General features: G+C 45.4%; 1 protein-coding gene across 1 annotated transcript in view; it reads left to right on the top strand.

Annotated features, from left to right (window-relative positions):
* Positions 1-23,537, top strand: part of POLR3A (RNA polymerase III subunit A) — a 49,629-nt gene extending 26,092 nt beyond the window's left edge. Inside the window, exons 16-33 of the mRNA XM_037804452.1 lie at positions 342-514; positions 1,854-1,965; positions 2,829-2,947; positions 4,564-4,701; positions 6,492-6,662; positions 7,593-7,706; positions 9,388-9,474; positions 9,560-9,642; positions 10,244-10,414; positions 11,488-11,581; positions 11,774-11,866; positions 13,009-13,173; positions 13,674-13,838; positions 14,032-14,163; positions 15,293-15,425; positions 15,670-19,241; positions 20,327-20,415; positions 22,772-23,537. Coding sequence (XP_037660380.1) covers positions 342-514; positions 1,854-1,965; positions 2,829-2,947; positions 4,564-4,701; positions 6,492-6,662; positions 7,593-7,706; positions 9,388-9,474; positions 9,560-9,642; positions 10,244-10,414; positions 11,488-11,581; positions 11,774-11,866; positions 13,009-13,173; positions 13,674-13,838; positions 14,032-14,163; positions 15,293-15,425; positions 15,670-15,818 — 2,099 coding nt within the window. The 3' untranslated portion in view covers positions 15,819-19,241; positions 20,327-20,415; positions 22,772-23,537. The remainder of the gene's footprint in view (positions 1-341; positions 515-1,853; positions 1,966-2,828; positions 2,948-4,563; positions 4,702-6,491; positions 6,663-7,592; positions 7,707-9,387; positions 9,475-9,559; positions 9,643-10,243; positions 10,415-11,487; positions 11,582-11,773; positions 11,867-13,008; positions 13,174-13,673; positions 13,839-14,031; positions 14,164-15,292; positions 15,426-15,669; positions 19,242-20,326; positions 20,416-22,771) is intronic.
* The last annotated feature ends 668 nt before the right edge of the window (positions 23,538-24,205 follow it).

The following is a 24,205-nucleotide window of genomic DNA, read 5'->3' as shown; positions in this document are numbered from 1 at the left end:
GAAGAGAAAAGGGGCAGAAGGGATCTCTCCTTCACCATCTTAAAACTAGAAGTCAGATGTCTCACTTACCATAGTTCGTTTTCTCAGGCTACCCTTGAGTGTTTCGTGTCGGTCTGTTTTATATTCTAGTAGTTTTAGAAACAGTACTGTTTCCCCCACTGGACTGTAAGGTCTCTGAGAGGAATCAGTGTCTTGACCATTTTGCATAACTCCCTAGGACCTGATGCAGTAAGTTTTTATTTAACTGAATTGTGAAAAAATCTGTGAAGATAAAAACTTGTTTTCGCATAGTAGGTTCATTGAGTAGCACCCACGGCTTTCTCTTCCTGCCAATTCTACAGCTAACCGCGGATTCTCAATTGGGATTGGTGATGTCACACCTGGTCAAGGACTGCTAAAAGCCAAATATGAGTTGCTGAATGCTGGCTACAAAAAATGTGATGAGTACATTGAAGCCTTGAACACCGGCAAGCTGCAGCAGCAGCCCGGGTGCACCGCCGAGGAGACTCTGGAGGTGAGTCTGGGTCTTGGATCTGTGTAGCCACTTCATGATCGCAGCAACTGAAAGAATGGCCCCTTGGGCTGTGCCGTAAGTCCTGAAAAGAAAGCAGAAGAGGACAGTGGGAAGAAAAGATAATGGCTTTAGCCCTGTGTCAGCTCTGTGCTGGTTGTCAGCGTTCTCATTAGTTTAATGAGGCAGGGGGCTTCCATGGGCTCCCTTCCCACTTTCCCATTCTGGGTGGCAAACCACAGCCATCTGCTCGCTTGGTCACACAGGGCTGTTCTTGTTCCGACCTCACAGTTCATCCCCTTCTGTCGCTGTTTAAGAACTTCTGCCCTTTCTAGTCTCAGCTTCCTTCGAGTATGGGAATAGATGAAAAGAGGCTTGGATACACAAGAGGGAGAATGCGTGGTTACTAGTCACATAATCAATCTGCTGCCCCCTCACATCTGAAACTAGGTAACTAGAACTTGACCAGCATTTGCTAAGATCAGAATCACCACCAGTATATGAGAACTCTAAATTCTCCCTAAAGCAAACAGGGTTTTGCCTGGCTTTCTTCTGCCTGACCCATAGCCTGTGGCTCAGAGCTTTTAACTTACCAAAATATGAGGAAAAGTCTCCTCAGGCAATAAGAAATTTTCTGATAAATTGAAGTATTTGCAGCAGGAAGAAAGCCAGAGTTGCATGTGGTATTCACCATTAGCGCATTCTTAATCTCACCAAGTCTTTATTTTACAAAAAGAGAGCAATAAATGGATGTTTCTTACTATTACCTACTTAGAAAATTACCTGAGGCCTCAGCAGCCCTAATTTTTAATGGAGCCGTGACTGCTAACTGACTCAGCATCTTAAGTTGTGACTTGAGAATGGCAATCTATTGATGAGCTCCATAGGCCAGAATATTCCTGTAGAGTCACATCATCACATACTTAACTTGTACAAATACAAGTACGTATTCTTGGCAAGAAAAAAGAGACAAACTTTTATAAATGGTACAAGCAGTTCTCATTTACAGGCTAGGTATTAGTCTTTTTCCATTTCTACATGTATATTGCTGTACAGGTTACATAAAGCATGTCCATTCTACATAGTGGGCCATTTAAAGGATTTTCCACATGTTTGTTACCAGTCCATTTTTGCTTTTCACATTGATTCTGGAAACCTTGTGTAAGATGCCAGTCCTTATACCTTGGGAATTTTGGTCCTCTAAGACTGAAACCTTTATTAGTTGGAAATCTGACATCTTGCCTAAATTCTTTCAAATGTCTTTCAGTGTCAGGTTGAAAATTTGTGATCAACAGAGCCACTGCAATGGCTCCGCCACCCCTCTCTCCCTTTCCCTGAGCAGGCGCTGATCCTGAAGGAGCTGTCTGTGATCCGGGACCACGCTGGCAGCGCCTGCCTCCGGGAGCTGGACAAGAGCAACAGCCCCCTCACCATGGCACTGTGCGGCTCCAAAGGTGCGCCACGCCCTCTGGTGTTCATGTGTCACCTCCTCCCTGGGGACTGGTTGGTTTCGTTCCAGAAAACCTAGTGGTCATAACTTCAGGCAGACATTTCGTGTACAACGGCGTGTGCTTTTAAATCATTAAATCACTTAATTGTTTGCAGTTTAGAAAGCTTAGCTCCTTTGGAGGAACTGGCTGATAATATTTGTAGCCAGGTTTCTGAGTTTGGGGGCTTTGGGCACTTGATCTTTAAAAAAAAAAAGCTAAAGATTTCTTAATCATGTATTTAGTGATGTGGCAAAAAAATTCTTTTATTTCACATCTACCCAAGACCTTAAAGCATTAGATTTCATGATACTGCACTCAAATTCAAAACCTTCAGTGCTTTTCCTCTGTCTAGATATTGTTTTACAGAATAAAGTCTAGTCTCTTTCACTTTGCTGTCTTTGAACCCATTATTTTCCTATTTCCTGCTCCTGATGCAAACTCCACAAGTTCCCATTCCTGTGTCCTTGCTTCCCATTCTTCCACCCACTTTGGAATTCCTCCTCCCACCTCTCTTTTTGTCCAAATCCTAATGTCCTCCAACAGCCCAAGCTGGTGGCTCCTGCCTTCTTGAAGACTCGCCTGCATCTTCCCCAGTGTTTCTTTCTATCCAAAGTGTTCCTTTGCACTGTGCACCAGCAGCCCTGGCTCGGCCTTTCTTGGTTTACCACCAGCTTTCTCCCTGTGCTGTTCTAGTTCTGTTTTGAATTCTCTCTAGACTGTGAACTTGCTGAGGATAAGGGAAGGTTCTGTGTTGGGTTCCGCAGAGCTGCTTACACCACAGTGAGTGAGCAGGTAAGTGATGCTGCTTTCCCGACCTGTTTCCTCAGGTTCCTTCATCAACATATCCCAGATGATCGCCTGTGTGGGACAGCAGGCCATCAGCGGCTCTCGTGTGCCAGACGGCTTTGAAAACAGGTCCTTGCCTCACTTTGAAAAACACTCAAAGGTATGCAGTGGTGGATTAGGCAGAACTTAAAGCAGATCATCAGCAGTGCAGGAGAGGGTGGTTGAAGCTCCATAGCTGTCAATCAGTTGACTCCTGGAGGTGGTGGATAAGGGCAGGGCAGCTCAGGGTCATTCCCTTTCAACCCAAACTGAGCCCTGCAGAAGGAGCCTTGTTAGACTCGGGGTTGTAAAACTTGAGCCAATGTGTTTTCACATATTTTCTCTATAATGAGGAGGATTTCAGGTTCCCATCCAACTTACTATAAGTCGTCAAAATGAATAACTACCTTATAAATGTACACTATGTATATGCCTGTTTTTTGGGTGCTTAAGGTAAAAATATGAGAACTTTAAAACAGTGATAGTATGAAGCACACTGAAATGACTGGAAAGTTCCAGGTTCTCCTGTCCAGAACTCTCAAGCTTGGTTTTTAAATTAGTTCTGAGTTCCACTGGCCTTCATGGTTTAGACTCTGGTATAAGCAGGGCAAAAGAGAGAGAGACAGACCCTTGCTGGGGTTTTTCTGGGATTCAGGGGCAGGTAAGTATTAAATTTGTAGTTGAGGAACTCAGAGTAGATTTGGTTACTTAATTCTAGATTTAGTCAGCTGTTGTTCCCACTGAAGCCTAGATGCCCCAGCTGGTCCTGCTCCCTGGAGCTACAGGGTCTGTGCAGTCCCTTCCTGGGGAGATACCACTGCTGTACTGAAAATGCAGAGTTACTGTCTTTATAGAACAATTCAGTGTCTCTGCCCAACGTCAGAATCCTCAAGGGATCAGGCAGCCCTCTCCCCAGGATCAATGGAGGCTTCCTGCCAGTGCTTGTCAACTAGCCCATTTCAGGTTAAGAGCTCTAATGCGGCAGCCTGATCAATGTATAGGAGTGGCCAGGGCCATCCAGATGTCTCAATCCCAAACCATTGCTGGACTCTGGTGATAGCTGTGCTTGCCTGGAAATGGCCGTGAGTACACCAGCCACCCTGTAAATGGAATGGGGGAGTAAGGGGCTTGGTCTTTTCATCTAGAGTGTCCTCTGAGGAATGCAGACCTGTCCAGATCAGAGGCCATTGGTATATTTCACGTGTCTTAAAATTTGTTCACTTAAGTAACTTTTAGCATTTTCACAGATCTGTGTCACCATTTTAATCTAATTTTAGAACATTTTCAGTGCCCCAAAATGAAACCCCAAACATATTAGCAGTGCACGGTTATATTTTGGGGGTGGGCAGGTCTGGCCCTGAGAAAGGAGCATTTCCATGGGAATGGACAAGCTTCCCAGGCAGCAGTGTGCACCGAGGAGGGCCTGCACAGCTCCCACTTGCCTGCTCTGGGAAGCAGCCCCAGCTTAGCTTTACCTCGCCTGAGGCATTTGCCTGACACTGGCACCAGCTGTAGCCCTGGCTAGGACCTCATCCCTCCTGTGTCGGTAGGGATGGCTTGGGCACAGTATTTTTTATTTCTCCCTTAGGAAAGGGAATATAACAGCTGCCGTTTCATGAGCATGCATAAGCTGGGTATTTATAATCTAAAGGTGGGGCATTCTGAGCTGAAGGATTTTAGAATTGTGCACCTTGAGCTTTTTTTTGTTTGATTTTCCTTTCTCCTACCTCTCTTTAGCTTCCAGCTGCCAAAGGCTTTGTGGCCAATAGCTTTTATTCTGGTTTGACACCCACCGAGTTTTTCTTCCACACAATGGCTGGCCGGGAAGGTCTAGTTGACACTGCAGTAAAGACAGCTGAAACAGGATACATGCAGGTAACCTGATGAAATGTGGACCTTTAGCAACAGAGCAGGGCAGGGATCTATGAGTTTGGACTGTTGGATATTTACTTATCTTGCACACAAGCTATAATTTATTCACTCTTGGTATTTAAAAGGAAAAATTTAGAAATGGAGATGCCCTGGAAATAAACAAACAAACAAAAAAAGGTAATATATTCCAGATTCTCCCATGTACCTGGAATGATCAAGACCAGACAGGTGTCACATATACCCAAGCTCTAACAGGAGATTGTGGACTGGAAGCACATCATGGGCCATGTCACTTAACCCCTGTTTCCTAATACCTGCAGAGGGAGATGGTAACACCCTCTGGTTAACAAGTGGACTCTGCAAAAGCACAGTAACTTTTAATATCATTGTGATTGACTCCAGTAAACCTGTTGCAGTTCCTGTAGCAGGGCTTGGATACTTACAGGGAAGGCTGTTTCTCCAGTGTGTGGACAACTCCAGGATAACAGCTCTGGGCTTTCAGGCTAAACTAGAGGGTTTCTTATGCCTGTGCTTCTCAAACTTTGCCACGAAAGTACCCCTAGTGGCAGAAAGTGAAAATACACCCTGTGTCACTCCATCAAGCAAAGAATTTCTTTCCAGTCTCCAGTTATCTTTTCTACTCTACTCCATAATTTAACTATGTTGCTTTTCTTTAAAAATTTGTTTTTCATGTTTTTAACTGCTTACAACAGCAGATAAAGTCAACACTCCAGGCTATAGGGCCATGACCTTGCTGTGGCTTTGTCACCTCTCTCTCCGCTATGAATCCCAGTTTGAGAACCGTGGCCCCCCAAGCTGGGAAGCCAAGATCAATAAACCAGGGATTAGAACGAATGGGCCAGAATAAATAAGGCTGAGTAGAGTGAAAATGGACTCAAGTCAGTAGACACCAATTTCCATAACCTCTTCTATATCTCATGTATCATTATCATCTTATACTTCCCTTTTAATCATCTTTTGATGGGAAATTGTTCTTCAGTTTTGAAGCATGCTGTTTTTCGCAAAAACCCAAAGACTATGAAATGTGGTTAACAATCTCGCCATAATGTGTTTTGACTGTATTTTTTGTCTTTGCCTTTTTGAAATAGAGGGTATGACTTTCCCAGAGCAACGTGTTAACCTAGAACAAATGAGCTCTGGCATGAGGGATTCCGGTTTTGAAGTTGCCTGGAGGAATATTTCTTTCTCTTTAATTCACTGAGCCACCATAGCTTTGCTGGCTGGTGTGTTCTGCTGGTGGAAGGTTCTCCCTAAGCAGATTCTAGAAATGGTTGCTGCATGTCGGTTCAAACACAATGCTATCCCTGTTCTCTCTTCTTTCCCCTCTGTCTGAGAAGAGGACATGTGCTTGATCCTCTGTAATTCACATTGAAGTCCACAGGAGTCCTGGCTTAAGTCATGTTTTAAAAATGCAAAGCTATTGCATTAATTTATACCTTAGGGAAAAAGAGAGGGAGGGCAAAACAACCCAGAAGAACAGTTAGTGTTTGCAAAATCATTTGGGGGTGACGGGGTTTAAATTGCAGGTATTCTAAAATACACTAACCTGGGGGAGGTTAGAGTATATTCTAAATCCCACTGCACAGAATAGTGAGGCAGTTTTGGTGGTAGTGTTCTTGGGGTGAGGGGACTATAATTTAAGGATTCCTAGTATAATGGTTTTCTGTGATGAAAGTGCTTGAAACCTGGAAACTTTGAATCATAAATCTCATTCTGTGCACATGAGACTAGTCTTTTCAAAGCAGCTGAACATTTGTTTCCTTTTCCTTTAGAGAAGACTTGTAAAATCCCTTGAAGATCTTTGCTCACAGTATGATTTGACTGTCCGAAGCTCTACTGGTGATATTATCCAGTTCATTTATGGCGGAGATGGCTTAGATCCTGCAGCTATGGAGGGAAAGGATGAACCCTTGGAGTTTAAAAGGGTTCTGGACAACATCAAAGTAAGAGTTAGCATCGTATCTCGGGTTGGAGTTTTCGAGAATGGTTCTTTAGGATGGAGGTACCATTTGGAATATCACGCACAGTTATTGCTTCAATCATATCTTCCAAACCACTGGATAAGTATTTTTCTCTTTGAATAATTTTCCCAAATGTCAAAGGGAAAAAAAAATTTTTTTTATTCAAAGTCTATATGGTAATCAAACGCCAAGAGAAAAGGGCTTTGTTTTTCTCTGTATCTTATCAGGGAGTATAGTGGAGGCCAGCTTTGTAAGTCATGGGTGTTGAGAAGCAGGCGTATTTCACATACTTTAACTGGAAATATAATTTGGCCAACTATAATTTGGTTTGACAATACTGATCTGAATTTAAGTGTATGTGCCTTTTGACCCAACAGATCACAGTTTTTTGTATAGGAAGTTGCCCTTTAGAAATGATCTAAATGTGCAATGAATAATCTTTGTAACAGTTTATAGTCCAGGCAATTGATGGTAGAGAGTAACTCAAATAAATACTGGTCTGTCCATACAATAGAATAATATATGGCCATTAAAACGTTGAGGAAATCCCTTGTAATTTGGGAGGGGGGGGGCTATTTCCACTATTGAAATAATATTTGGGGCTTTTATAATAACAAACGTTTTTAACGCAAATCATCTGGAGGTTGAAGAGTAGTGGAATAATATCTACTGAATAGTTGAGAAGTCTTTACACGGAGTCACTTCATTCCTGTTTTCCCATTCACGTTAAAAATGAAGTTGAAAGTTGTTTTTGAAAAGAAAAAAAAAACACGGGTTGCTAAAAGCTCACTCTGGGTAGTTTTGTAAGGTCATTTTGTCTGCATCAATTCTTTCATTTAATGCTGCCCCCCTTCTCCGAAGCCGTCCTCCACTCCCCCATCCCCATGACACAATTTCTTTTTACCACTCGAGGCCGTCTTCCCATGCCAGAGCGAACCTGCCCTCAGTAAAAACGATCTGATCCTGACCACAGAGTCAATCATGAAGAAAAATGAGTTCCTCTGCTGCCAAGATAGCTTCCTCCAGGTGAGCTGCACCAAAGGGTGGGATCACACCCAACTTGGCTGACGTTAGGAAATCTGTTTGCCAGGGGCAAGCAAGTTTTATAAGCTATTGTTTTGTTTTGTTTTAATGTAATTTGTTCCTTTGTTAAAAATTTCAAGAATGGCCTCGGCAAAACCTCACCAGCCAACATGAAGACTTTTTCTCACGTCTGTCTTAGTTTATCGTCTTTCAAACTTGCATGTCCCTGGTAGAAGAAAAATGCTTTAGTTAGAGAACTGATTTTTTGTTACCCTTATCCCTATCACCACACTACATCCACTTTCTTTATTGTTCTGTGGGCCAACTCTTCCTATAGGCCTTCTGCCTACAAATTATTCTTTTTGTTAGTAGTTTTGTTTCAGTATCATTTTTTTGGTCTCCTCTTTCTCTGACCACATTATTGGTCAGAAATCCATTGACTCAGCCTTATTCTCCCAGGGAACAGTTATCTTAAGGTACCTTCTTGAGGTTCCCCATATTCTCATAATGTCCCTGGATCAAACCAGAGTGGCTGGTTGCTGGTTTCCTGGGATGTTGTATCAGCTTCTTGAAGGATGGCTGCTCTTCTGTGGTGTGCCATCAGCTCAACTCGTGTTGAATCCACTGTGGGCATGTTGCCAGTCGGTGCTGCTCATTAAGTCACATGACACCCTGTCTGCAAGGACTCCCCAAGAGAAGTTGCTGTCTGATCTGGATTTTTAGGAATGCTGATCGGGCTCCTGAGGAGTTGGTCTATGTTCATTTCATAGACATACCATAAATTGTAAAACAGTTTTCCCCCTGGAGTGGTCACAAGGAAACTGAGTCGCAACTGCAGTCTGTAGCCCTGCCCTGCCAACCGTCTGTGCATAACGTACTCCTTACTCCATTTTGCCATCAACACTGGGCTGATGGTGTGTTTTTAAATACAGCTAGAATGGCACATATATTAATGTTTCATGTCTGGCTTTCATACTGGTTTCTAAGAACCCCTAGAAAGTTATAATTATGTTGGGCTAGGGGAGGTGGTGATGCAGAGGAGGGGGTCAGAGGAAAAGAGAAGCTGGGATTTGGAACTGTTTCCCTTGAAATGAAGGTAAGTTTGAAGCATGTGTTTCAAGTGCATAACAAGCGTCTACCAAGTTATCTTTCAGCTTGTAGATTTAAATTGATAGTAAAGGCTTTAGAAGAAACACTCGAAAGTTAATAAATCTAGAATAGAACAGTAGAAATGCTAGTTATACCTGTTCTGAGCTTCACTCTGACTGGACATCCCCTGAGCTCTGTGCCTGTAGACAACCTGGTGTGCCAGGAGGGCAGAAAAGAAGGTGGCGGATGTGAAGGGTTATACAGGTGCCACTTTCCACCTGCTATGGGGAAGGCCACTTACAGTGGTGCCACAAGGGTGGGTTATGTGTGCTGTTGCTTCAGCAATTGTTGGAGTAAAAAGGCCTTAAAAATACCTTAATTAATGAAGTAAGTGTCTGGGGTGTGGACATATGTGATATAGCCCTTGCAAAAGCACTTTGTAATAGAACCATTGTCTAGGTCCTCTCCTTTATTAAGGCTACGACTAGCATACACTGACTCACCATTTATTTTAAATAAACTAAAATTTATGATGTGAGACATGTCATCCTGATTACTGAGAAATATATAACTGATTTGCTGCATTGTCTTTCAGGAAATAAAAAAATTCATTAAGGGTGTTTCTGAGAAGATCAAGAAAACCAGAGATAAATACGGCATCAATGACAATGGTACAACAGAGGTAACGGCCTTCCCAGGTGTGGTAGGACACCAGGTGTTTTCATCTGCTGCCTTCCTAACCCTGCATTTGGCTCACATTCTTCCAGCCCCGGGTTCTGTACCAGTTGGACCGGATCACCCCCACCCAAATAGAAAAGTTTCTGGAGACCTGCAGGGACAAGTACATGAGGTAGGGATGCTCACCGTCAGAATGGAGGACATTCCCGTCAGTTTCTCATCTCTCCGAGTGTTTGCCCATAGCACAAAGCCTGCACCCACACTGCTTATTGGCTGCCAGTTTGACAGACCAGTATTTGAGCAGGCTCTCCTCTACTTCCCTCTAATCTAGGGACTCCACTGGGTCTCTAAGCTGGAGGTCCAAGATGTAGAAACAATTGTAAAAAATTTCTTGAGTGTCTCCTCTCCATGGAGAAGCTACCAAAAATACATCAGATGGTAGCCGCTCTTTCCGCCTTCTATACCATTTGTCAGCAGTGTGTTTAGATCTTCTCCAGGCAATAGATGTTTGGGGCCCAGTCATTGCTTGCTGACCACAAGCAGCCACACAGCGTTCAGTGCCATTGCTGGCTGCTCCAGGAACATCCTGCATTCCCGGACCTGCATCCAGCCTCTCCTCGGGCCCACATACAGCCTGGTTGGTCGTCAGTTCCTTCCTGACCCTAATGGCATCTGCATTTTTGTCTGTCGAAAGGCAACCATCAGAAGCCTCTCCCCCGCAGTTTTGCCACATTTTTCTTTGTCAGTCATGTTTTCATCCGTCTTCTTTCTAGGGCCCAGATGGAGCCGGGCTCCGCAGTAGGTGCACTGTGTGCACAGAGCATTGGGGAGCCCGGCACCCAGATGACCCTGAAGACCTTCCACTTTGCAGGCGTGGCCTCCATGAACATCACCCTGGGCGTGCCCCGCATCAAAGAGATCATCAATGCATCCAAGGCCATCAGGTGCCCGCCGGCTGCCCGGTTCTCACCCTCACCTGCTGCATGGTTCAAGGAACAGTGATCCTCTTGTTGCATGCGTGTGTGCAATACTCTAAAGAGACAGTGTCTCAGACTCTGGGTGGTGTGTTTGTTGTGTTAATCATTTTTAGCTTTTCAAAGAAAGCCATGCAAAAAATTAGAGTCAAAAAAGGAGAGAGCCAAAATTGAAGCAATGTGTGTTATGGGTACAAGTCACTAGAAAGAGAAAACAAATGACTGGAAAGATTGGAGCAGTGTGTCATTGTAGATTTCACCCTTTTGCTGTCCTTATTCCCAGCCTGAAGAGGCATGACTGGTGTGTGCTACCATTTGGACTGTGGCCATATTCTGTGAAACCCTGGGGATTTTACGGAAGGGGATTGTAGGTGACCTGAAACTAGAAAAAACAGAAATACTTTATATTGTGTTCAGTGACAAAAAATGTGAAACACCTAGGATGTGAATCTAGCAATTGTATATAACATTAAATGAGAGGTAGCTGCACTTGTTCCCAAACAGTAACTGTGCACATCCAGGATGGGAGGGTCTGACAGCTATTCTGGGCTGGTCAGATCATGCCCAGAAGCGTGTGATCAGACTGAAATGTGCTCAGGGGAAGGCGTTCAGGCCAGCGCAGGCGGAAGCTGATGGCTGATGGTCAGAGGAGCTGGGGGTGTTCCCAGAGAGGAGATGATGGGAGGTAGAGGAGAAAAGGAGAAAGTTTAATACATGAAGAGTCGGTGTACTTGTGGCACAGAACTAATATAATGGCTCATTGGGACCAAAGAGAAAGAAGTAGGTTCACTTTGTAAGGAAGAATTTTCTGGAAGTCATTTCATTCACTGTGGTAATGGGTTGCCTTGGGAGCTCCAAAAATAGAAGTCTAAATGAGAATATATGTGGAGCCCTTAGCAGCATGCCTGACACACAGTAAATGCACAATAAATTGTAGTTCCTATTAGTATTATAATTGTAAATAGTAATTGGATTTATCAAAGCTGTGGTCTTCAAACAGGCTCATTCCTGTGCTTAAAGCATTTCTCCTTCACTTCTCATAGCACTCCAATTATCACAGCCCAGCTGGACAAGGATGATGATGCAGATTACGCTCGCCTCGTGAAAGGGAGAATTGAGAAAACCCTCTTGGGGGAGGTAAGAAGAAATCCCTCTTGATGACAAGTGAACTGGATCAGCAGTCCTGGGAGGAAGTCTGAAAGCCAGTTGCAGTTAATTTACCAGGCAGTCGTGTCCACATTATCCTGTGCCCTTTTAAAAGAAAACAAATTGGGAATGCTCATAGGATTGGGGAAACCTGATTAACATTCTGATCTTTTGACACTGCAGATCTCCGAATACATTGAAGAAGTGTTTCTTCCTGATGATTGCTTTATTCTCGTTAAGCTCTCCCTGGAACGGATTAGACTTCTGAGACTGGAAGTGAGTCATGTAATTAAATGTGTAAGGGAAGTCATCCTCTGTCCCAAGATAGGTGCCGATAAACTAGGGCAAGAGCTAAGCAAGAAGCAGGATGCATTGCAAAAACTTCTGTTGGGTTTCTGTTTTGTGTGATTCTATTATACCTTCACCTTCTCTCTTTCTAAACCTTATCCTGACACAGAGATTGCCATCTAAAGACATGCGAGCAATTAGTTGTAATTTTGTGCCGGCCACGATACTAGTTCACCTGTGACCCGGTATCATGGTCATCAGTCTCCTTGTTCATCTTCCCTGAGTCTGGAGGGGCCACATTGCAGGGCTGTGTCTGCTCATCGGTGGGTCCCAGCACCCAGCATAGCACCTGGCTGGTTCAGTGAGTGTTTTTGTATGGGTGGGTTACTCAGGCTTATTCTATTGCTGTTTATGGGAAGATAATAGTTGAAAGATTATTAGCCTTTCTCACTGATAGACTGAGATGAGAGTGCAAACTGGTCTTTACTGGCATCTTCCTCTTTCTCTCAGGGAGTTGAAATCTGTACCAGCCTTTAAAACACATTCTGTCGGCCCATTCTCTTAAGTACCAAGTTCACCTGCTGTCCACATGACAGTTGACTCAAATTTAGCAGCTGTTTATCCAGTTTGGGTATTTCTCTAACCTGTATCTTGCTGCCTGCCTTTCGACTCATTGGCCAGAATAGATGAGTGACATCTACGAATGTAGCATGTGGGCAATTGTGGTCACGTCAGATAAAAGGAAAACCTCCCTGAAGCTTTGACTATCTGGGTTGCCAACCCAAAGCCTCCATAGAGTGTCCCTCAGAGGCTATGTGTTGCCATGAATTGAAATGCCATGCGTTTTCAACAGGGACAAAAATTGGAACTCGGGTGGGGGTGGAGGACAGTGCAAACTCTGTACTTTTTACAAATAAAGTCCAGATATATATACAATACATAAACAGATATGCAACATATCTGTGGTATTAAAATTTCATGAGGGGGTGGATAGGAAAAACTAATAATAAAAAGATTTCTTATGGGGAGGGGATAATAATGAAAAAACAGTGGAGAAAGGCTGGAATCGAGGCCTCTAAAGGCATCAGTAACATCCTGGGTATGCGGCCCCCACCCTGGCCCCCTTGCAGGTGAACACCGAGACGGTGCGTTATTCCATCTGCATGTCCAAGCTCCGCGTGAAGCCCGGTGACGTGGCTGTCCACGGCGAGGCTGTGGTGTGTGTCACCCCCCGGGAGAACAGCAAGAGCTCCATGTACTACGTGCTGCAGTTCCTGAAAGAGGATCTCCCCAAGGTGAGGCTAAAGCCAGCCTGGTGCCTCAAGATCTGTGAAGGGTGAGGCAGCATTTACCTGTAGCCTGAGCACCCAGGGGTCATGGAGCCTAGGGACTTTGTCAGTCTGACACCACCTTCATCAGGACTGAGACTGTGGGTGGTGCCCCATTTTCTTCATTTCTTCTTTGCTACATCCCTAAGGAATCAACCCTGTTTTTATTCTCCTAGGAACTCTGCCTGTTAGATTCCTTTTTCTCCTCTCACAAGATGGAACATGCAAGGTGGCACAGTCCCCCGAACTTCTCCTTTTCTACCTAAGTCCCAAAACAACACACAGGCACTTTGACATTGAGTACTTTACTATTGAGATCACTATTGAGAAATGGAAAACGATGAAGCTGACACACCCAGCACCTGCCATATCAAGTTCTTTGGGCCGCTGTGGTTCTCCCTAAGGTTGCCAACATGGTGGGGGTCCTGGGTCCTGTGACATCTCAAGCCCTCTGTCTCTGAATCTAGGTGGTGGTGCAGGGCATTCCCGAGGTGTCCAGAGCTGTCATCCATGTTGACGAGCAAAGTGGCAAGGAGAAGTACAAGCTTCTGGTGGAAGGCGATAACCTGCGGGCCGTCATGGCCACACATGGTGTGAAGGGCACCCGCACCACCTCCAATAACACGTACGAGGTACTGCTCACTGGGCAGGGCCACATTAGCACAGGGCTGCCTTCCCTCAGTGCCGCCTACCGTTTGGTCTGGGTCCATCTCTGGCAGAAGGCATAGGGTTTGTTTCGAGCCTGCAGAGCAGAGGGGAAAATAGAGAGAAGTGGCGTCAGCATCCCAGAAGGGGCTGTCCTCTCTCATCCCTGGCTCCCTGCAGGTAGAGAAGACTCTGGGCATCGAAGCTGCGCGGACGACTATCATCAACGAGATCCAGTACACGATGGTCAACCACGGCATGAGCATCGACAGGAGGCACGTCATGCTGCTCTCTGACCTCATGACCTATAAGGTTCGTGAGCACATCTGGGGCACCCCACATTCAGCTTGAGAGAGTAAGGCAGGGGACCTACTGAGACACCTGTAGAATGTGCTGCTGTTACCACCACTGAGAGAAAATGAGATGTCTCAGGTACCCACATGCCAAAGAGAGTGGTCAAGCTGAGTGCCCTGGTAAAATGTCAATTGACAGTGGCCACCTCGTGGCAAACTTTCACATCCCGTTGGTTGAATAAGGAGAAGAGATGGCGCATGTTGATCTTCCTGATTATAAATTTTATCCTAAATCAAAGCTAGCCTTTGCCAAAAGCCCAGGATTTTCTATGGTAAGCCAGTGTATTTATTCTCTATTAGATTCATATCTCACATCTCTTCCATATCCATTTCCAGGCAAAGAATGTTATCGAGAACTGTGGTACGGGGTCTGGGGGGCTTTCCCCAAAAAATGCATTCCCTCTAGCAGTGCTGTAGGGCAGTGACTTTTCATTATGCATCTCATACAAAGCCTGAACTATAGTACTGAATGGTTATAAAATAGATAGGTAGGAAGAAACAAGCCATCTCCTACCACCCTGAAGTAAAGACTCATTTTTATGTCTTTCCTTTCAGCTATATTCTTATATCCATACAGTTTTTTACTGTAATTGTAGTAGAGAGTGCACAGGCAGTTTTTATCCTGATTTCTTCTTTAATGTATAAACATGTTCCACATTATTAAACAGTTTTTATAAATACACGTTTGTAATGATGACACAGTATTCTTTTGAGTGAAACTTCTTACATTTACTTAACTCCTTCCCTGCTTTGAGATTTTAAATTCTTCCAGTTTCTAATTCCTTGAGCCATATAAACATCTTCAGAAGTGCTCCTTTTTTTAAAGTTAGATTCTCAATTCTCATTCTTAAATTGAAATAATGGTTGTAATTCTTAACTCTTTGTTCCTTGAGTGTAAGGACCCCTGTTTTCAGCGATGCACGGCCTCATTGTGGCAGAGGTCAGACGGATGGCTGCCGAGATCCTTTCTCAGCCTGAGGCTGTGTGTGATTTTTGTTCTGCCAAGGGATGCGGTGGGTGTCGCTTGCTTTGCAGCTTCTGTGGGTTGCCTGGGAGCCTGGCGCTCTGACTCGTGTCCTCTGGTGCAGGGTGAAGTCCTTGGCATCACGAGGTTTGGCCTGGCGAAGATGAAGGAGAGTGTGCTGATGCTGGCTTCCTTTGAGAAGACGGCTGACCATCTCTTTGATGCTGCCTACTTTGGACAGAAGGATTCCGTGTGCGGTAGGTTCCGAGTGTCTAGGAACATCCTCAAGGGCTTTTGTGGTTACAGCTTAGACCATGCCAAGGGCTTCTTGGAGGGGGAACCAACTGAGTAGGCAGAACTTTTGTTTTTTAAGAATAAAGCCCAAGTACAGCCAGTTGATGTGTAGTGGAGCTGTTTTCTGACTCCTATGTCAGTAGGCTTCCCTCTGAAACCCTCCTGTGTCAGGAGAGCCTGTCTGATCTCAGTTCTGGTTGGTTTCAGGAGTGTCCGAGTGCATCATCATGGGAATCCCGATGAACATTGGGACCGGTCTCTTCAAGCTGCTCCACAAGGCCGACAGGGATCCCAACCCTCCCAAGAGGCCCCTGATCTTTGACACAAATGAATTCCACATGCCCCTTGTTACATAGTCCAGGAAAGAGGAGACCATCCCTGGTCTAGGCCCCTTGTCCTGTGTGGAAAAGAGCTCAAGGCCAGCGGTTGACTTAGGAAGCTTAGTCCTTCCTGGAACAGAGATGCTGATGCCCCCAGCCTGTGCCAGCCTTCAGAGAAGGCCCCCAGGAGCAGCTCCTCATCTGATACGGAGCAGCTCATCTCAGTGAGCTTGGGAGAACTGAGGTGTTCGTTGTTTGGTTTGAAGCCTAATCTTTGGATAGCCCAACACCTTTTGCCCACCCTACCTCACTGGACTTAACAGAGGGCCCCCAGTCCGAAGTCACTCCTACTTCCCACCTCACTCCGTTCCACCCAGTGCGTCCCCGGTTGTGTCTTCTCACCTGACCTGGAGCTGGTCGAAGCCCCACACAGGCCAGGGCATGTTCCCAGTTTTTCCATTCCTCAGACATGCTGGAACCTCTCAATGTAGCATACTCGTGTAAATATTGTTACCATTATTTATTTGTTCAATTTGAAGGATTTGGAACTTTTGCTGTTATTTTGGTTTTACTTTTGAAACTGAGAAAGTATGAAGCCAGCATCAACATGTCACTGGAAAAACTGGTTAAGCAAATGGGATGTCTAGTATTTGTAATGTGGCTGAGCCCATCATGAGGCCAGAAGCTGCTCTGAAGCATCTTTTACAGATGCCTAGCTACTCTGTTTTCTTTTACCTCCTACCCCCATGGGGCAGGCTCTACCTACTGACAAGAGTCACACCCATTTCTCGTGGCCAGTAGAAGCTGTGCCAGAGATTGGGGCCTGCTGAGATGGGCACAGGATGGCTTGGAGCCTCTGGGGCGTCCCCGTCAGTGACGAGTGAGACTGGCCCTGTGGCCCAAGCTGCCTGTGCTGGTGTCCACACCCTCCTGGGGTGTCTGCATTCTTGCCCTGCCTCCTGGACCTGAGTATGCAGGGCGGGTGCAGAACCAGCAGCCTAAAAAGTGCCCCAAAGGCAGTGGTGGGAGAGGGGCACCCCCAGGGCAAGCAGGCAGGCACCAGCTTTGAGGGGTGAATGGGCCACCTAGACAGAGGACAGGAGGAAGCTCACCCTCTGGGGGATGGGGTGTCAGCTGAAGCTGGGGATGTTCCCCAACTGGCAGCAGCTTGAAGAGTGTAACTGTCCTATGACAATAAAAAGCACACGTCAAGGCTGGGAGGAGAGAAACAGCAGGAAGGACCCCTATTTAATTGTTTGCTCAGGCTTCCGCACAATAACTTCCCCATTGCTGGTGGATTTTTCAAGGCTTTTGAGGGGGTTTTGTGCAACATAGGAAAGAAATGTAAGTAGCTTGTCTTATAGAGAGAAGAAGGGGTTTTGCTGCTGGAGACAATATGTTCTTTGTGCTGAATTTGCTCATTAGGATTGGCCCAGAGCCAGGGAGAAGGAATGGTGATGGCCGCAGCTCCCTCCCTGCAGAGAACATTCTGCAGAGCCTGTCCTGGCGGCCCCTGCCCAGGGCCCCATCGTTCTGACTCCTCCTTCCTCCCCGGTGGCTTAGTTGGAAGCAAGATGACAGTAGAGAGTAGGGATCTGACCCTGCTTTTTTGCGCCGCGCACTTGAGAAGGCCCTCCTTCTGAAATGACACTGCTGATTTATCGGCTAAAACCCAAGAGGTGTGAGTTGATTGTTGAGCGAGAAGATGGTTTGGATGATTAAAGAAATACATGTGCTAACAGAAAAAGTAGGGAAGCCCAAAGAATTCAAGTAATATTCTATAGAATGTACTAGTTGCTTTCCCAGGTCCTGGGTTACTGCTGCTGAGGTACTTAGTGTAGCCTTTGGTTCTTGGATCTGCATTAGAATGAGTGCTTTCTCTCCCATTCTGATGTGATTCTGAATTACTACTTCCCAGCATGGGTGATTTTTGGCCAATGCTGAAGTTAGAAATTCTGTTAAATTCTAATAAACATTGTGGTTTGATCCTCCAGCCTCCCTGCACCCATGAGGTAGATCTATAAATTTCTCTTGGGACATTAGTGATATGGAAAAAAAATCATTTTTCTTAATGTTCAGTGCTCTTGTATCTTGGAACTGGGTTAGTCTAGTCCAAAACAAAGGATTAGATCCATTAACGATCATCGATCCCAGGTTTCCACTTCTCGTGCCCTCTGAAGAGCCCCAGCTCCCCACCCCCTGGCCTGATCAGACCCAGTGAACCTGAGGGGAAGGGGAAGGTGGGAAGAACCTAGCGCCCACCCGTCTCCATGTGGGACACCGACATATTGAAATGAAGGAGCCGGGATAGTCCCCGTAAGGTGCGGCTGTGTGCAATAAAGACGCCCACCACCCCAGGCGCCACATCCCCCGGGGGTCTGCAAGGCTTCTGAAGTGTGGATGCAGACGCGGAGTCGAGCGCATCCAGCCCTGCCCTGGGATACGCGGATCCGGAGGCCGGCACTCCTCCACTGGGTACTGCCAGCCTCCCTGGGACCCTGACGGGCAAGGCTGGCTGGCACACCCCACTCTGTATTCCCTACTGTTTGTTCCCTACTTTGATCATCTACTCTGGCCCTAGCACTTGGCTTTATGCAAGCATAAACTTGAAGACCAGATAAGAATGTATTCTCCAGGGTGAGCTCAATGGAAGGTTAGTTAATATTTTACTCTCTGAGCCTGTTTGCAAGAAAAAAAATGCATTTACATTCTGCCTCTTCCATTAACGGATACGTATTTCTGACCCTTTGCCCCCGCCCCAGCCTTTTTTTTTTTTAATTTTATTTTACATTGTTTGTACAAGGGGATTAAAATAGCAGTTTGACTCAGTGACAGCCCCCTGCTTTGTTCAGCACTTGGGAGGTGGGGAGAGACATTCTGGAGTCTCAGTTTCTGTGCCAGGGTTAAATTATGGTGCCATGTTTCTATTTCAGGGTTTATCCAAGTGCATTCACGTTGATTCATCTCTGATTGAACCCGACACTGTGATGATGATTCTTCTGGCATTTTTTGCTGTCCCCTGGCAGAACTCTTATTTTTCTGCTAAATTTCAAAAGAGGCAAACTTGCTGTATGTAAAACTATAGCAGAGTCCCCCTTGTGGGTTGTGAAATGCAGTGACTGGAATGTCTGTCAGCTTTAACTCCTGAAATAAGAAATTTCCCGTGCCGCAAGCTCACCTTTCCAGGTATTGGAGGTCAGCAGTGAGGGCCCTCACCCACCCTAGGGACTTGGAATGAAGGAAATGAGGTTGCCTCCCTGTCCTGTAGCTAATTCAAACTCAACGGGAGGCAGTTGAAAGCCTCCTAAGCCTGTGCACTCGAAGTACCACGTGGCCAGGCTCAGGGGCCTGGCTTAACTGTTCTCTCCATTCATTCATTCATTCATGAGACAGGTATCAAGGGCCTACTACATCCCAGGCACTGTCCTGGTACTAGGAGTACAGCAGCAAACAAAACAGGTAAGTCAGATATTATAGCATCTAAAAAGAATTCTTCAGTAGAAAGGGGTGGAGCAAAGTGTTCAGGACCAAACTTGGCAAAAATGTGTCCAGTTCATTCTGGGGTCAGAGTTGCAGAATTCAGGGCTGTGCTCCGGTGGGCAGGCCCAGCACAAGTCCTTACCAGGGCAGAGAGGGAGGGCCCCCTGAGCCTGTTCAGCCTCCTGGTTCCAAACCCTTCCTGCAGAGACCATCAGGCACGTGGTCTGGCCTCCTTCCATTGGGCCTGTTTCCAGAGGGTGTGCCCAGAGTAGAGGGCATGAGCCTGCAAGTCACTGGGAAAGGATGCTGCCATCCTCTCCCCACCCCAGCATGCTCACAGTGCTGATAAGTGGACATACATGCACACTTCCACTCTGTGCCAGGTGGTCTGCTGGGGCTGGGTGGAGGGAGTGGTGAGTCAAAGCACTTGTATCTGCAGACATGAGGCTTCTTGCTGGTCGAGGTCATCTGGGGTTAAGAGCAGACCATGGCAATTCAAGTCCAACCTCCCCTTTTATCTGGTCCCCGTCTCCCAGGGTCATTGTGAGGCTAAAACGTGGTATGCACATAAAGGTCTCAGTGTAGGACCCAGCACATAGTGGGAGCTTATTCAATGTTTGCAATCAAGGTGACTTACTGAAAAACGTGATTTGTGAATTCACAGCTAAAAACCAACCCGGTTTCTTGAGCCTTTTGAATTCACCCTGATGGATCTGTCTTTTGTTGCCTCAGGAGGTCAGGCCTCCCTGTCTGCCCCCCTGTCTGCTCAGTCGTTCCTGGGAAGTATTTTACACCTAAGAAAGAGAAAGAAGCTGTGGAAGGAGCCTGCCACCAGCAGTGCTGCTGTTGAGGGCATTTTAATTGGGGCCATAAAGTAAATATGATCTTATTTTAGAGTCATGAGTGGGAAGTCCAGAATAAATGAGATGGAGGGATGGGTAGATAGACATATTTTTATAACAAGATAGGAATATGGACATATTTATATAGATTTATTATATAGAAAGGTGTTTCACAGGTGGAACTTAGCTTTTTTTTCTTTTTTTTTTCTTTTTCTTTCACAGGTTGCCAGATAAATCAGCAAACAATATATTAAGAAACTGGTAATAGTGGTTGCCTCTGGGGACAGAAACTGGGTAATTGAAGGATAGAGGTAGGAGGATGGCTCTTTTTTTTGTTTTGTTTTGTTTTTTATTATTAGAGCAGTTGTAGGTTTAGAAAAAAATCATGCAGAAAGTACAGAGTTCCATATACCACCTCACAATACCCAGATTTCCCTATTAACATTTTGCATTAGTGTGGTACTTACCTTACAATTGTTGAATCAATTTTATTATAATTTTATTGACTGTAGTCATAGTTTACATTAGGGGTCACTCTTTGTGTTGTGCAACTCTATGGGTGTTTGGTTTTTTTTAACTTTAACATGTATAACAAAATTTCTCATTTTAACCACTTTCAGATTACAATTCAGTTAGTATTTGTGCTACCATCACCACCATCCATTGCCAACACTTTTCTAGATGAGGAACTTACTTTTCACTGTGTTCTATTGTACTTTTCTAATTTCGTACCTTCTGAAGGTATTGACAGTTTGTTGTTTTTTTTTTTTTTAATCAATATCTGATGGTCAAGAAGTCAGCTTGGTGCAGACTTTGTTCTGGAAAGTACTTGAGTGTTCTATACGCAAAGTAGTTGAGTGGCCCCTTCCAGAGATATAAAGCAAGTAGGCACCAGTTATTCAGGGGAAGGAGTATTGCTATCATTTAGGGCAAGGTGACCAAAGAAATCTAATTTAACACAGCCTTAAATACATAAGATTTTATATCCTAATGTAAAAAGTCTAGCAGTAGTCATTCCAGGACTGATCTGGCAGTTTCTGAGAGTTTCCAGGGAGCTGGGATCCCTCCAGCCTTCTCCCACCATCCCCAGGGGATGACCCCATCTTCCTTCATCATGGTCAAGATGACTGTCCCAGCTCCAGGCCTCCCAGCCAGGAGAAAGCGGAAAAGAAAGGCTTAGCACTTCCCTTTAAGGAAAGTTCTCAAAGGTTACTTGAAACTTCTGTTTACATCCCTTCACCCAGAACTTACATAGCCAAACCCAGCTCCACAGGAGGCTGGAAAATGTAGTTTTGGTTCTGAGTGGCCATGTGCCCAGCTAAAAATAGGGACTTCTTTTAGCCAAGAAGAAGGGGAGAACAGGAAGTGGGGACACTCAGTCTCAGTCTCTGGTCTAGCAGGACAGTTTTTTGTTGTTGTTTTACTTGACAAAGTTCAGAATATCCTCAACCCCTTGAAATTGGAATGTGGGTGGGGTGGGATGGGGTGGGCAAAACTGCACGGGAACCAAGGAACCTCTTCAGAAGACAGGGACTGAGACACGACTCCTTCTTTCTCCCTTTTCCTTTCCCTTTCTTGCCAGTTTCATAACCAAGTTATGTTTTCTGTAAACCGATATTTAAATTAGATCACATTCCCTTAGCAGGCTTTCACAGTGTTTCCAGGCTAATGGAAAATGTGACCATCAAACATTCAATCCACAAATAACAGTTTTTTGCTCACCTACCATGTTCTGGCCCCGGTATCAGGTGCTGGGGGTGGAGTGGTAAGCAGAATCCCATGGCCCCTCTCCTTATGCATTACAGTCTTGTCGCAGCACTGCGCATCAGAAACATAATAGAAGCTACATGTTAAATTTTCTAGTAACCACATTTAAAAAGAGAAAAGAAACTGATGAAATTAATTGTAACAATATATTTCATTTAACCTAACATATCCAAAATGTCACTCCAACATGTCATCAATTTTAAAATTATTAACGAGGTATTTTACATTCTTTTCTTACTATTTTCAAAAGCCAGTGTGTGTTTTGCACTTAACAGCATATCTCAAGTTTCAAGTGCTTAATAGCCACATGCAGCTAGAAGCTACGGTGTTCATATTGGAAAGCACAGGTTAGTGGAAGAGTCAGTAAACAAACAAATTATAATTATAAACTGTGTTAAGAGCTAAGGAGGAAACAGGCTGCAGTGATGGAGAAGAATGGGAGAGACTTCAATTCAATGGTTGGAGAAGGACTCTGAAGGGTGACATTGAAGTGATGCGTGAGGGACAAGAGTGGGCCTGTCATGATGACCAAGGGGCGGGTGTATTGCCTAACGTAATGAATCAGTGAATGAATGAATTCAATCTTAAGTCCTCTTTTAGAATTTAGAGTCAAAAACGAGTAAGGGGAGAGGGAAAGGGGAAATGGGAGTCATTGCTTAATAGGTGCAGAGTTTCTGTTTGAGGTGATGAAAAATTTGAGTAATGGATGGTGGTGATGGTAGCACTATATTGTGAATCTGATTGATACCCCCGAATTGTAACCTGAAAGTGGTTAAAATGGGAAATTTTGAGTTATACCTATGTTACTACAATAAAAACTTTTGTTTTGTTTTAAAAAAGAAGTAAGGGCCTTGGGGCACGGCATTCCTGGGTTTGAATCGCTGCTCCATCCCTTTCTAGGTTTTTCCTCCTGGTCCTGAGCTCACAGTTCCGATTAGGATAACCTCCTTGCTGCGGGATCTCTATTCAAGCACTGCGCTGCTGCTTTTCCTCACTCCCTCTCAAAAGGCCCTATTCCAACTTTGCGAGAGAGGGCCCCCCAGCAGGCTGGCCCCAGGGTGCCCCTGCCATGCCCACCACCTCTGCCTGCTCCCATTTCTGCCTGCGGGCTGTGCCCCCACTCTGGCTCCCGTACTTCAGAGCCAGCTGGAGCCAAGCGCTCCTCCATGTCCCACCATGGGTGATTTATTTAAGGGTCTCCAAATAATCACTTAAGTGTCACCATGGCAACCGAGGAGTTACCATGGAGACGAGCAGGAAATGTCCCCATGGAGACCCCTGGGAAACTCTCTAGGAAATCATTACCAGGTGGAGAGGGCTTGGGAAGGGGGGGCTCGGCAAATAAGGGGGCCTCCGGGTTTTGTGTGCTGGCATGAGAAGGGGGGTTGAAGGGGCCAAGTGGGAAAGATCAGCTTAGAAGGCAGGCAAGTTAGTTCTCTGCACAAACTCTAGGGTCCCATATGATAAATAACATCTGTTATATGCAGAGGCTATCTGGGAGGAAAGGCAGGAAACCGGTAATAGTGGTGGCTCCTGGAAGAGAGATGGATGAGAGAGACTTAGTTTTCACTGTATGGTCTTTGTACTGTTTGAATTTCTTTTATCCTAGGGATGTAAATACTAATTTTTCCAAAATTCAAAATAAAGTTATTTACTGAGCATTTGTTATGCTGAATATCTTCTTTCCTTAATATAACCCATAAGGTAGGTATTATCGCCATTATACAGATGAGGAAACTGAGGTTTGGGAAGGTTCCGAAACTGGCCTACAGTCACACAGACTGTTGGGAATCCAGCTGAGGGCTCTGTAGCTCCCCTAAGGTAGCCTGGGTTCTCTGATCCCAACCTAGCACTGCCGCTAACATGCTGAGCTCCTCCAGGCTGCCCTCCCCTATGGGCCTCAGTTTCCTCACCTGCGGAATTGTTCGGCAGTTTGGACTGAATGGAGGCATATATCCCTGTAGCTCTGACCTCCTGTGACCAAGGCTCTTCAGAAGGATTTCTGAGGGCTTTTGTCCTACCCCATCTCTTTCATTTCCTATACCTCAACCCAATCCTTCATCCCACCCACAGCTGTGGATGGTCAGGGTTCTGAGGGACGCCCTTGAAGAACTCAGAAGGTCAAACTAGAGGGACCTTTGAAGAACCTCTAGATCCTGCCTGTGCAGAGGAGGAGAGGGTGGCAGAAGATAGGGAGGTAAGTCATTAGGGAAATGCAAATCGAAACCACAGCGTGATACCCGTTACGTCATAATCAAAATGTGATGATAATGAGTGCAGGTGAGGGTGTGAAGCAACAGGGACCTGGTGGGACTGGGAAACGGTGCAGTTGCT

The sequence above is a fragment of the Choloepus didactylus genome, chromosome 15, assembly GCF_015220235.1.
Source record: "Choloepus didactylus isolate mChoDid1 chromosome 15, mChoDid1.pri, whole genome shotgun sequence".
Classification (NCBI taxonomy): Eukaryota; Metazoa; Chordata; class Mammalia; order Pilosa; family Megalonychidae; genus Choloepus; species Choloepus didactylus.
This window is presented reverse-complemented; position numbering and strand designations above follow the sequence as displayed.